Genomic DNA, 13,400 nt, shown 5'->3' with positions numbered 1-13,400 from the left:
TAAAGAGCAATGTACTGTCAAATAGCAATGAATTATGTCTCCAGTTCCCTGTCACGTTGAACGAAGTGTGTCACCATTGAGGGACAGGTTGAAACAAGTGATATTCATTATCGGAGGTTGGGCGGGGGGGGGGGGGGGGTTGGAGGTGACTCGTAAGAGATATAAATGCCGGGGAAGAGTTCACCTGGAACTTACAGCTGCCTTAACCAAGTGCCAATAAGGCATCGGTTCCACCCTGTAAAGGGCTGTTTTAGAACAAGATCCCGTCCCAGCATAAGGCTGGCTTAATCTAAAAATAACAGTTCCTACATTTACTTGCTAATCTCACTTTACAATGTCAGGTAAGCTGCTTTGATACCCTCCCCCCTCCAACCGCCATCACCTCCCAGCATCCCCACTCTTTATCTCACGCGCTTTCTCTTTTGGTAATGACAGATGTCTCTCTAAACCTCACAAAGTTAACGTCAACATGAACTTGGCAAGAATCATCATTTTCATCCTCGTTATCACGGAGTACAAACCCTGCGTCGGCGCCTTTGAGAACCAAACGGAAACGTCTGCAGTAGGAGAACTCCTCCATAGGACCCTGAGCGAAATTTTATCAGGCCCTCTCAAGGGACGGAGAGTGACAGTCGTGGTGGACGAGGACCAAGAAATCAGGGCCGTTGTCGATACAGGCAAGAAGTCGTCTTGGGGGATATCGGAGCCAGTATCTCTCGTGCGCCTGCCTGTGGCCATTCCCGAAAAACGGGGGAAATTTGAAAACAGGACCGGCAGTTTTCAAGGACTGGTCCCTTTTCCGTTGGAATCTGGTAAGTACGTCAGGATGATCATTGTTGTATATTTCAATGATACTTCGGTACGTAGCAGCTTATAAAATGTACAGCACTAACGTTCTTTTCGAAAGTAATTTTTTCTATCAAGAAATTAGGAGTCATAGACTTTTATTAGTTTTAAATAGTACTACAGTAATATAGCAGCATGACTGAAATGCAAAATTGTTCTTCTCAAAAGTCATTTTTACTTGCATAAAAATACGAAGAGATATTTTGATGGCAACATGATATTTAATACTGTAATTTACAGGAACTTTAATTTGGTTTTGTGTCATTGACAGATCTTTCAAGAAATTAGACAATTTCTTCTCTAGTGTTAATGATGAAGATAACAAAGGGAATGAAATTCATAGCAAGATCGAAATACCCTTCTTTACGACGAAAACGAAAGATCTCTCTCTCTCTGTATATATACATATATATATGTATATATACACATATATATATGTATATATATATATATATATATATATATATATATATATATGTGTGTGTGTGTATTATATATGTGTATATATATATATATGTATATATACATATATATATATATATATATATATATATATATATATATATATATAATATACACACACACACACACGCACTCCCTCTCTCTCTCTTCCCTAGAAAGAACTTGTGTGTTGTGGGTGTGTGTGTGTGTGTTTCCCTGTTGATTGTAATTAATTATCGGACGCTGTGTATTGTAAAACTTGTTTGTGAGTGTTAGTTTTTAATCACAGAGCACGTACTGTTGCTTATTCACGAATTTTGAATTGTAAAATATTCTTTACATTTCATTACCTTTACGGGTTTTATACTTTCTTGGTTTATATTTACCGCGACTCTGGGGAAGGAGTCTTGCTCCTCTGCTTCAGCCTATACTCTGTTTTTTTCCATCTGTCCATCCGCCTGAGGTGTTTTTGTATGGTAACACTGCGTCCCGGGCTTTAGATAGTTATATTCAGCTTACATTCAACGATTATAATAATACCCTATTTAGAATATTAACGCTGTAATTCGCATACAGTAAATTATTAAAACACTTTTCAGTTGCAAATGTACACCCAGATATTACCTAAAACTTACACATAGCGTAACTATCTAAAGCCCGGGACGCAGTGTTACCATACAAAAACACCACAGACGGATGGACAGATGAAAAAATAAACAGAGTATAGTTATGGTTATAAATATAACCTTAATGAAATTGAATTAAGCTGCTTTTCATTTTAGCTCCCGGCCGGTTTTTATTACCCTCCCGGATACGCTGAATCTTCATCAAAAGTAAAATAAAACTTGACAAATAAACATAGAATACGTAGAATTCAAATGAAAGAAAAGTGTATATGACATATCTTGGTTAGGCTAACTTTCAGTGGCCCAAGTTCGTTTTACTACGTCGGTGATTCTTGATAAAATCTTATCTCGTTAAGTCGTATGAATGTTTACTTCTGTTTTGCTGTTTTGTAAAAAGCTGGTTAGATTTGGCTTGTTCATAATCCCAAACTCTTGTTTTACACACGCGGGCTCACACACACATTACACACACACACACATATATATAATATATATAGTATATATATATATATATATATATATATATATATATATATATGTGTGTTGTGTGTGTGTGTGTGTGTGTGTGTGGTGTGTCCGCGTACGTATTTGTATATATGTATTATTATATTTCTGTATATATATATATATATATATTTTTTAATTATATATATATATACATACACTTACACACACACATTATATATATATCTATATATATATATAATATATATGTCGTGTGTGTGTGCACGCGCGCGTGTAAAACAAGAGTTTAGGATCATGAACAGGCCAAATCTACCCGGCTTTTTACAGAACAGAAGTAAACATCCACACGCTTTAACGAGATAAGATCTTATCAAGAATTATCTACGTAGTAAAACAAACTAGGGTCACTGAACGTTATCCTAACGAAGAGTAGTAGGTCATATCTATTCTTTTTGCATTTGAAGTCTACGTATTTTATGTTTATTTGTTATGTTTTAATTTACTTTTCATGCAGATTCAGCTTATCCAGGAGTCTAATAAAAACCGTCGGGAATTTCAAAAGAGAAGCAGCTTATTAGCTTATTCAAGTTCAGTATATCCATAATAACTAGAATGGTGCAGCGGAGCACGCCTCTTTCCCCAAATTCGTGGTGAATATAAACAAAGAAAGTATAAAATCCATAAGAGTAATGGAATGTAATAAATAGTTCACAATTTGAAATTCCTTGATAAGGAACAGTATGTGCCCTGTAATCAAGAACTAACATTCACGAACAAATTTTAGTACACGGCGTGTAATTAGAGAACAGCAGGAAAACATTTACGATATGTTATGAAATTCAGTGCCAATTAGTTTTTGTGTGTGTGTGTGTTTGTGTGTGTGTGTGTGCGTGAAGATTAATTCTAACTTACAACCTTTCGCTACTGAAATCCTGGCTATGCCGGCAAGACACCTCGCTAAAATGTCGCTTGCGTCAAACTATCTAGCTTTTCACTGAATGTAGCCAACTCTGATGACTTCATTTAAATGACTTTTGCTTGGGAGGGGATTTATTGGCAACTATAATATCATTTCCAGTTGGAGTGCAGAGAGAGAGAGAGAGGAGAGAGAGAGAGAGAGAGAGAGAGAGAGGAGAGTCGGAATGTTATGAATCCGTCTCACGACTGACGGAAAGTTATAAGAATAATAAGCAAGTATGTATTCATGCATTAAGATAAAAGAACCACCCCCCCCTCATCCCCCCTTCCCTCACAAGAAAAAAAACATTACAACTAGAAAAACTTTATCTCAGAAGTAAATAGGACTCACTTGTTGGACAATCAACCCTAATTTCAAGCCTCCGTCATTTTTTCTTTCTAGGTGCTGTTGTGATCATCTTCACACCAATAGATTTATGGTGGTTCTTGGACTTCCCTCCAGTAGAATGGTCATTATCAGCTGTACTGATAATGACACCGAACTCCTGCAGTCCTTCAGACTTGCTACGTATACCCTTAGCCACAACGTCCCCTTCATTAGCCCTGATCTGTCCTTCAAGCTCCCGAAAGGCACTAGTTTCCAATGACACTTCCCTTCAGGTCTGGACCTGGACGCCATTTGCTTCGGGTCGTCAGCTGGTGCACCTGGGACCCTGGTCCTCTAAAGTCTTTGGAACCTGGAAACACCTGTTCATCGACAGGTTCAGCGACATGACACAGAAAGAGATCTCTATCCTGTGCCAGACGAAGGACAGGCCTTTGATCTACACCGACTCTTCAGGAGTACTGAAGGGGCTGAATTTCAATATCATGAAGGCTCTGTCGCGATGGCTAAAGTTCGAGATAAAGTACACACTTGAAGGTAAGCGTTTGTCATTGATCTTGTCTGTCTTACTTGTATGCATCCACTCCACTTACATTTATGTAAAGAAACACGTACGGACACAACTACCTACACACACACACACACACACACACGTACACATACAGCAGTTTTCCCGTAAGTAAATAATAGTATGCCAGGCTTGCAATTTTCTAAGAATAGGAAGGATTTTGTGCACCAAAAATTTATGCAGTGATAAAAAGTTAAGAAAAGGAAAAAATTAACACTCAGGAACATTTTGGTGGTCTTACACATTTGGTTACCAATTAACAAACGGATAAAATGCAGAAGCTAAACAAACTGCTCGAAGACTCAATCGACAATAATCTTAGCTTCTCATTGAAGCAGAAATGAAGCAAAAATCAGAAGGCACTCAGATGCTAGAAATAACGAATTGTTATAACAAAGTTGTAATGCACACTGAATATACGCATGGACAGAAAGTAGTCTTGATCAAATCTTTGGCAGTTTTGAGGCTCAAGGAGCGTAGCGCATATAACTGTACTATACGCAATGAAACTAAAGGCCGATCATAACATAAGATGCCCTGCCTTAAGCACCAGGTGTTTGGAGACGATAATCTCATAATGGAGGATCACGTAATTGCCTGAACGAAAGTTCATTGGGGTACAGAGACCTAACAGACTGAGGATTTTACTAAGTTAAGGTTACGCAGAAGTTTTGTTTTCACTCCAGGATGACCAATTATTTTGGACAATGCGTTATCTAATATCTTGCATCCTCAAACAATTATTACTATTATTAGTAAAAGTAAATAGTGTAAGTATAATCCTTTGTCATTTCTAAGGCTGTCGTAAACAGGTTGATTATGCTAGTTATTATTATTGTCCTGCACATTTCAGTAGCATATTATTGTCATTTTTTTATTTACAGGCAAATGTCAATATTTCCTGTTACTTGCGTGTTGATAATAGTTCCTATTGTACCTGTTCTGATGGGAGGCCCATACTAATGGTAAGTTGTTTCACAAGGTGATCGGAGCCTTATGGGCGCTAATGTATTATGTAATTTGATCTACTGGATACTAATTCTGCCTCTGTCAAAGGGTGCCCAATAATCTAATTTCTCACAAAGCAAAATTCAAATTCTTTTGTCTTGTGTCGTAAGCGCAGTCAGTGATGATGTATCTGAACTATTCACTAAAACTAAGTCGACGGAGTCACAAGTCGTACAAATAATATCAGATAAAAATAATCACAACTAAAGAAGGCGGAACATCACCTGGCATAACTTACCTCTAGAGTCTTCAGACTCATATTAAGTGATGACTGGCCCAATATACTGCAAATACCTAATTTGAAAGAAGTTGTTGTTACTGATACTGAATGGACATTGTGCTCAGTAGCTCATCCAGTTTGTCAGCAATGAAAACCAGGCAATAAGAACCGTATCCATGCTATTCCTTTGTCAGACTTCATATAGTCCCTAACTGGATGAGTGGGTGGCGTGCTCGACTATCAATCTGGTAGCTCGAGTTCGCTTCACGCGGCCGTCAGTACGGAATCAGAGGAATTTGTTTCTGGTGATTAGAAATTCATTTCTCGCTGTAATGTGGTTCGGATCCTATAATAAACTGCAGGTCCCGTTGCTAAGTAACCGATTGGTTCCTAGCCACGTAAAAAATATCTAATCCTTCGGGCCAGTCCTGGGAGAGCTGTTAATCAGCTAAGTGGTCTGGTTAAACTACTAAGATATACTTAACTTCAGATTTCATATTCTTTTCCTGAACAGGAAACGTCAGGTGGACCACGATGACGGACTTAGTGCAAACTGGGCAAAACGACCTGATGCTCAACTACGCCACTCTAACTCCCGAGAGGAACAGGGATTTCGACCTCACTGTTCCTTATTATAGAGAAGGGTAACGTTGCTGGATGAAAATCACTTAAAATGTAATTTGCAATGTAGGCGAATACAAGGGATCCTATTCAATTTGCATGTGAAGAAACCTTCCAAAATGCTTTCCGTTTTTAAAATCCAACCGGTAAAAGCCTTTCTTATTATCAATTCCTGAGTATTATTTACAAACGTATTTATTCGAAATAAGAAATAATCTGGAACCAAGATCTTATACATAAATACCTGATCATAGAGTAACCATGGATTCTTTTGCTTAGTTCTTAACCTCTAAGATTAAAGGCTTCTTTTCAACAGCTCTATTCAAGGCTGCTGATTTATTACAGCAACCATATTCAAACTCTGTGCATTCCAGATGAACCAGTAACAATGGCGCGGTTGTCTCTGGGTATACCAGAACCTCGGTTCTTGAAGGATCACTGGTATCACTTCGGAACCAAAGCTAGTTAATGAATATGTTTATATGTTTATATTCATAGAAATCTTTATTCGGATTAAATGTATTTAATTTTTTTCTGAGTTCTATCAATAGTTAGTGAACTTATTATGTTTTAATTAGATTACCTAAATGGTAGTTTGAACCTGCAGGCAATGAACCATAAGTATATAAATATTTTTCATATATATATATATATATATATATATATATATATATATATATATATATATGTACATATACTTCAAATAACACACATTCAGTGTGTATAAAGTTATTACTTTCACAGGGGGGCACAAATACGGAAGTTTAGATAGAGGATATTATTCATTTGCTAGATTTCAGAGGCTCGTCTGCATCTCCTTCTTCAAGGAGACAAATAGTTTGATTCTTTGAAGATGGAGGCAGGCTGGCTTCTGAAAGTTTGGAAATAAAGAATCTCCTCTTTTAAATCTTCCGTGTTATTGAGGTCTTATATATATATATATTAGCAACTATGAAACGCAGCTTCATGTCATTCTCTTTTTGCCCGCGAGCAGGTTTGGTCTCATGCTCGAAGTTCCACCGCCACTCCCCAGGTGGCAGAACATCCTTTATCCCTTCTCTTGGATCGTTTGGGTGTCAGTGGCTGTGTCAATCATCACCTCGGGAGTCACACTCCACCTCCTCAATCATAAGTTCCAGAAATCCTTGATCACCAACATGATCACCGTCCTTCAGGTAAGGATTCCTAGCAGAGCAACCTTATAATCACGTGCGAATCTCAGAGGAAGCAATGATGCGATATTTTCATTATTTTGTACCTGGCAATTGTTTATGTCGGTTTCAGTTCTGTGCGGAAATGAGATTTCCCCAGTCTTTGTTTCTTTTATAATGAAAATACATTTAGGTTATGATTCAAAGAGGTGTCATATTTGAATTATTAAGCCATATAAATTTAAATTTCCGTTCTTTCTTTCCAAAACGTTAGACCAACGTTTGTTAATCACAATGACCTTAACTTTTCGATTTTCACGCACTTTTTTTGCACACGTATATTACTACCAGCCTTGAATCCACCCCCCCCCCCTTTTTAAGGTGGATTCAAATCAAAGTATAAAAATAATAAGAATAGAGTGCTACTTTATACACTCAGCTACACATATACATGCACCACATATGATATGTATACAATATATATATATATATATATATATATATATATATATATATATATATATATATATATATATATATATATATATATATATATTATATATATAATATCAGTCGATACAAGGTGAAGGACAATCCTTTATTCCCATTATATGTACTTTTATTGTCGCGACGTTTCAAGACATAAAAGTCCCATTATCAAGCTAAAAGAGAGATAAAACAAAAGTTAAAATCACAAACTCGGAATATATACATATTAAAAGCTTAAAAAGTTAACAAATATAAAAAGCAAGTACAAGAGTAGGGAGGAGTCAATACCATAAGGTGCTGAAAGCACAGACCGAGTGACAATTCGGGCCGGGTCAGCTTCGACTTGAACTCACGAGAGATACAGCAGAGGTGTTGAGGAAGACTGGGTGTTTAACTGCGGAACGAGTTGTTTAATGAAAAGTGATTCTAAAATAGCTAAATGCTGTTCGTTAGGGGATTGGCCTATAATTTTAAAATCTTTGTAATTCATGTCATGTTTACATTTTCATGTCATGTTTACATTTCTTTGTAATTCATGACATGAATTACAAAGATTTTAAAATTATAGGCCAATCCCCTAACGAACAGCATTTAGCTATTTTAGAATCACTTTTCATTAAACAACTCGTTCCGCAGTTAAACACCCAGTCTTCCTCAACACCTCTGCTGTATCTCTCGTGAGTTCAAGTCGAAGCTGACCCGGCCCGAATTGTCACTCGGTCTGTGCTTTCAGCACCTTATGGTATTGACTCCTCCCTACTCTTGTACTTGCTTTTTATATTTGTTAACTTTTTAAGCTTTTAATATGTATATATTCCGAGTTTGTGATTTTAACTTTTGTTTTATCTCTCTTTTAGCTTGATAATGGGACTTTTATGTCTTGAAACGTCGCGACAATAAAAGTACATATAATGGGAATAAAGGATTGTCCTTCACCTTGTATCGACTGATGTCTACTGGTTGATAGAACCGCCTTCAATTTTTTCACTAATAATTTATATATATTATATATAATATATATATATATATATTTATGATATATATATAGTATAAATATTATACATATATATATGTATATATATTATATATCATGTATATAACATATATATATATATATATATATATATATATATATATATATATATATATATATATATATATATATATATATATATATATATTATATATATATCTATATATATATATATATATATTATATATATATATATATATATATATATATATATATATATATATATATATATATATATATATATGCATCACTGAATCACGAAAGTTGGGAACGTGATAAATCCATAAATAAAGATATATGCCACGAAGGAAAAATAAACGAAGGAGTATTTTTCCTTCGTGGCATATATCTTTATATATATATATATATATATATATATATATATATATATATATATATATATATATATATATATATATATATATATCGCTCCATTATTACGGCATGTAAAGTTTTTATTATGAATACGAATTCGACCAGAGTAGGTAATTTTATCAAATCAATAATTATTTTAAACAACTTACAGCACTATTACCTACTCAGCACCCTCCTTTTACCTTTCTAATTTTGTATATTTGTAGAGCTTTGCAACGTAATTCGAATAGTTCCTTTTCTAAATAAAATCCCTACCTTAAGAGGGGCTGGAAATGAGTCCAGTCCTTAAGCACGAAATACATCCGAGAAACTCGCATTTTATTGGATTATAGAATTTAGGCTAAAGGTCTAGAGTTGGGTCCTATGCGGTCATTCAGCGCTAGAAGGGAAATGGAGAGTAGAAAGGTTTGAAAGGTTATAACAGGAGGAAAACCTCAAAGCAGTCGCACTATGAAACAACTATTAAGAGAGGGTTGATAGCAAGATGGAAGAAAGATAATATGAATGGAGGTACGATGTAAAAAATGAAAGAGGTTGCAGCTTGTGTTCGAAAGGACGTTGCAAAGAGCCTTAAGTAATAATGCCTACAGTGCCACGCGTGAGGTGCACTGACGGCACTACTAATATTCTATTGTTATTTGAATATTGCGCACAAGATTATATAACTACCGCACGAAATGAAGACCATACAAAAAGAAAGTAAATTTACAAAAAAAACAAAAAAACTAGATAATCTTTTATTCTGCAGGAGCCACGGTGGTGGCGAGAAAACACTAAAAGACAATTACGAGCTATAAGGAGCAACTTATTTTGAAAACGAACAAGGGCCCGCCAGAGAGGGAATCACCCCTGTTGGGGGCTGTACATAAAACTAAACAATTAGAAGTATTAGAAGCCTTTGCCATTCCAACGTACTCAAAGTACAGGTCTTCTCCTATACTTCTTCAACTCCTCAGTGTATCAAACGGGGTGCAATGAAGGCGTCTAGCTGCAACTCCTTTCATTCCTTTTACTGTACCTCCATTCATATTATGTTTTCATAGTACAACTGCAAGGTTTTCCTCCTGTTACACCTTTCAAACCTACCTACCCTCATTTTCCTTTCCGGCGCTGAATGACCTCATAGGTCCAGGTGCTTGGCCTTAAACTCTATTCCATTCCTACTGTAACAACCTCGTACGACAACCAAGAGTGACCTCGTCTGTAAATGTTTGAAAAGTACTTTCCAACAACGGAATAACCGTGCGTGGGATTCTTTATTATAATTACTATGCAGCAAGTTCCTTGATATATTCGTTAATATTGTTATCATCAATTTCAGAGCATCATTTCTCGACCCCTGGAAAAAGTTCCCCCTCAGTGGCGCGTCCGGAATTTCCTCCTGGTTTGGTGGGTCGTTTCTTGGCTCATCAACATGTCCTATACGTGTAATCTCATCGCTGTCCTGACAGTCCCCTCATTCCCGAAGAAAGTACAGACGGCACAGGAACTTGTTGAAAGCAAATACAGGTAATGTTGACGTAATGGTCTTTGGGTTTACTGATCCCTGTGTTTGATCGCATGTTTATTATTAAAATCATAAAAATTCGATATGACATGTTTGCTGGAGTCAAAGTGCAATCGCTCTCTTTGGTGGTCGTGACGATTTTTAATTTTCAAGCTCTTCGGGTTAATAGTTTTATAGATACCATCACATACTCACACATAAACACGATAATATAATATAATATAATATATATATATATATATATATATATATATATATATATTAATTAATACGCAGTTTGCAGGTATGCTTGGGAATGAGAGCTTCTCGCAATCGTAAATAAAGTCGCATCATTAAATGTCCATGCATCTAAGTATTTATTGCTCGTGTTTTGTATGTGCAAATTAACACTTGCATTTGTATATATTCTGTACTTGAATATGTACACACACATATATATACACATATGTATATACTCATTATGGAACCATTTCCCCCCTAACAGGTTAATGTAACTGCCTCATTGTAATTGTTGACGATGAGGTGACTTCAGGTTTTTGCGACGTGACTCACATTAGCATGCAATTTCAAATCAAGCTTCAATTGTCAGCTGTAAAAATTATAGAAATGAATACAAATCCAAGTTCCGTTTGTAGGGTCGGATATAGTGTAAGATTTGTCATAGAAAAGAAAATCTTCCTCCAACTTTAAAGAAGAGAAAACCTGTGTGGCTTCGCAAACGTCTAAATGAAATTCATTACCCCTACAGATTGTGCATGTTGGATTACGGCGAATTTGTCCCAGAGGCCCTGTCGACCTCCACCAATCCTACTTTAGCAGCCCTGGGGAAAAAGTTGGATATGATGCCCATTGTCGACCACCTGGAGGAGATAGGAGAAGAGACGTGCGCAGAACGCGTTGTAGCGGGCACTCACGCCCATACTGAGACTTATTCTTACGTGAAAATCCTCTACAGCAAACTGGGATACAATTCTTTCGTGTACAGTTTGCAAGAGCAGCTTTATCCTGGCTACCTGGCCTTTCTTGTGCACAAGAACTCTCCATGGAAATACAAATTTGATCAAGGGATCCAGTGGCTGATGGAAACTGGACTCCTGCTGAAGTGGTACCAGGAGTCAATGGAAGAATTTATAGCTCCAGTAAAAGAGGTAAATAATGTGAAACCACGTCATTAGTGGTATGCTATTGGGATGGGAAACCTAATGCTCCTATTTAGCATGTGTGTAAGGGAAACAATTAAAGACAGCTAAAGTAAAAGAAGGAAAACGATGTAAATCAAGCTTTAGTGAAACGCAAACCGATGCACCTTCACGCGATTTCGGAAAATTTGTAACGTATCAACTGTGTAGGACTTCCTGGTATTGTGAAATGAAGTGATCTGTAATGATCACACATTAAAGAAACTATTTCACATCTGATTTCTCAAGTACTCCGGTCAAAGTCTTGATTTCACCTTTTCAGGACAAATCTCTACATCTACAACCTCTCTCCTTGGCTCATCTCCAAGGCTGCTTCCTGACGCTGTGTTTTGGATTCTGTGCATCTGTTGTGGTGATGGCTTGGGAGGTCGTCTCTCATCGTGGAGCTGACTTCGGCAAGGGGGCGAACAACAAGGGGGACTCCACCACACATTTGGAGGGTGACTGAAACGGAACTGCCTCGGTCAACTTTTGCAGTTTCTCGAGGTTTCGAGAAATGTTGTGCGTTGGTTTCTGTCTTAAATCGCAGAAGTTAAACAAGAGCAAATTGTGGGATATAGATGATCTTTAAATACTTTTTCTTTCATTCGTTCTTTGGAATGAGTTGATAATGACCCATAACGACGACTGTTTCCGGTCTTCATACCTTTGTCAGAATACGTTTTAAGAGTATTATATGTAAAATTGTCTCTATGTAAAATATGCATTTCAATGTTTTGTTCCTTTGATGCTCTTAGAGTTATGGAAATAAACTGCTGTTAAATCGCCCCTCTAACGCTCTTTCCCTTCGACATGATTTCCTTACTGTTATGTAATCTAACATTTCTCGAAATCCAAAATTCTTGAGGGGGAATGTTTTTCTAAGTAAAAATATTTGAAAGTTTGTCAAAGGAGCTACTTGTCATCGAATTGACATATGCCAGTGTATCGATAATTTCTACAGTTTTCTAGAATAGAATAGAATATAGGATTTAGGCCCAAGGCCAAATGTTGGGACCTATGAGGTCATTCAGAGCCGAAAGGTAAATTAACAGTAAACAGGTTAACAAAGTGTAACAAGAAGAAAACGTCACAGCTGCACCGTGAATCAATTGTTGGAAGGGCAGACTCTACTGTTTTCTTGTTTGTTCATAATTTCTTGTTATTCGTAATCACGACTAGTGTCTGTATATGGAATGTTTAAATTGTCTAGGTTGAAAAGCTTTTCTAGTGATATTTATCATTCCAATGAAATCTTGGATGGTAATCAAAGATCTCTGTAGTTACACTTCTAAATTTAATTATCCATTCTTTCCCATTACACTTAAAGGATTTGTCCTACCACTTATAACAACAGATCTCTGCAACAATTGCTATTATCACCAATAACAAACACCTAAAAGGATCAAAATTTGTCGAACAGAAGAATGGAAATGCTCCGGTTTATTCAGCAAACTGTCACGCTTTAAGAAAATAAATACTTACTTGGTTTTAAATGAAATTTTCAAGGAATGATATATGTCACTGAAATCATCCCCAAGTGAAATAGAGGCCTCTTTTTATTGGTGC

The 13,400-nt window shown here is 36.5% G+C and overlaps 1 protein-coding gene across 1 annotated transcript; it reads left to right on the top strand.

Moving 5' to 3' along the window:
* The first annotated feature begins 469 nt into the window (after positions 1-469).
* On the top strand, positions 470-12,619 carry LOC135215326 (ionotropic receptor 21a-like). Its single transcript, XM_064249886.1, has 7 exons — positions 470-812; positions 3,739-4,218; positions 5,992-6,121; positions 7,093-7,273; positions 10,468-10,655; positions 11,402-11,801; positions 12,115-12,619. The coding sequence occupies exons 1-7, from the start codon at positions 470-472 to the stop codon at positions 12,298-12,300; spliced, it is 1,908 nt and encodes a 635-aa protein (XP_064105956.1). The 3' UTR covers positions 12,301-12,619.
* The last annotated feature ends 781 nt before the right edge of the window (positions 12,620-13,400 follow it).

Source organism: Macrobrachium nipponense, chromosome 5 (assembly GCF_015104395.2).
Source record: "Macrobrachium nipponense isolate FS-2020 chromosome 5, ASM1510439v2, whole genome shotgun sequence".
Taxonomy (NCBI): domain Eukaryota; kingdom Metazoa; phylum Arthropoda; class Malacostraca; order Decapoda; family Palaemonidae; genus Macrobrachium; species Macrobrachium nipponense.
The sequence above is the reverse complement of the archived record's forward strand: the minus strand, read 5'-3'. Positions and strand labels throughout refer to the sequence as shown.

Coding starts and splice junctions, on each gene's coding strand:
- LOC135215326 (XM_064249886.1), top strand. CDS start 470: ATGAACTTGGCAAGAATCATCATTTTCATCCTCGTTATCACGGAGTAC. Junction 4,219..5,991: donor GATAAAGTACACACTTGAAG/GTAAGCGTTTGT, acceptor TTTCCTGAACAG/GAAACGTCAGGTGGACCACG. Junction 10,656..11,401: donor CTTGTTGAAAGCAAATACAG/GTAATGTTGACG, acceptor TTACCCCTACAG/ATTGTGCATGTTGGATTACG.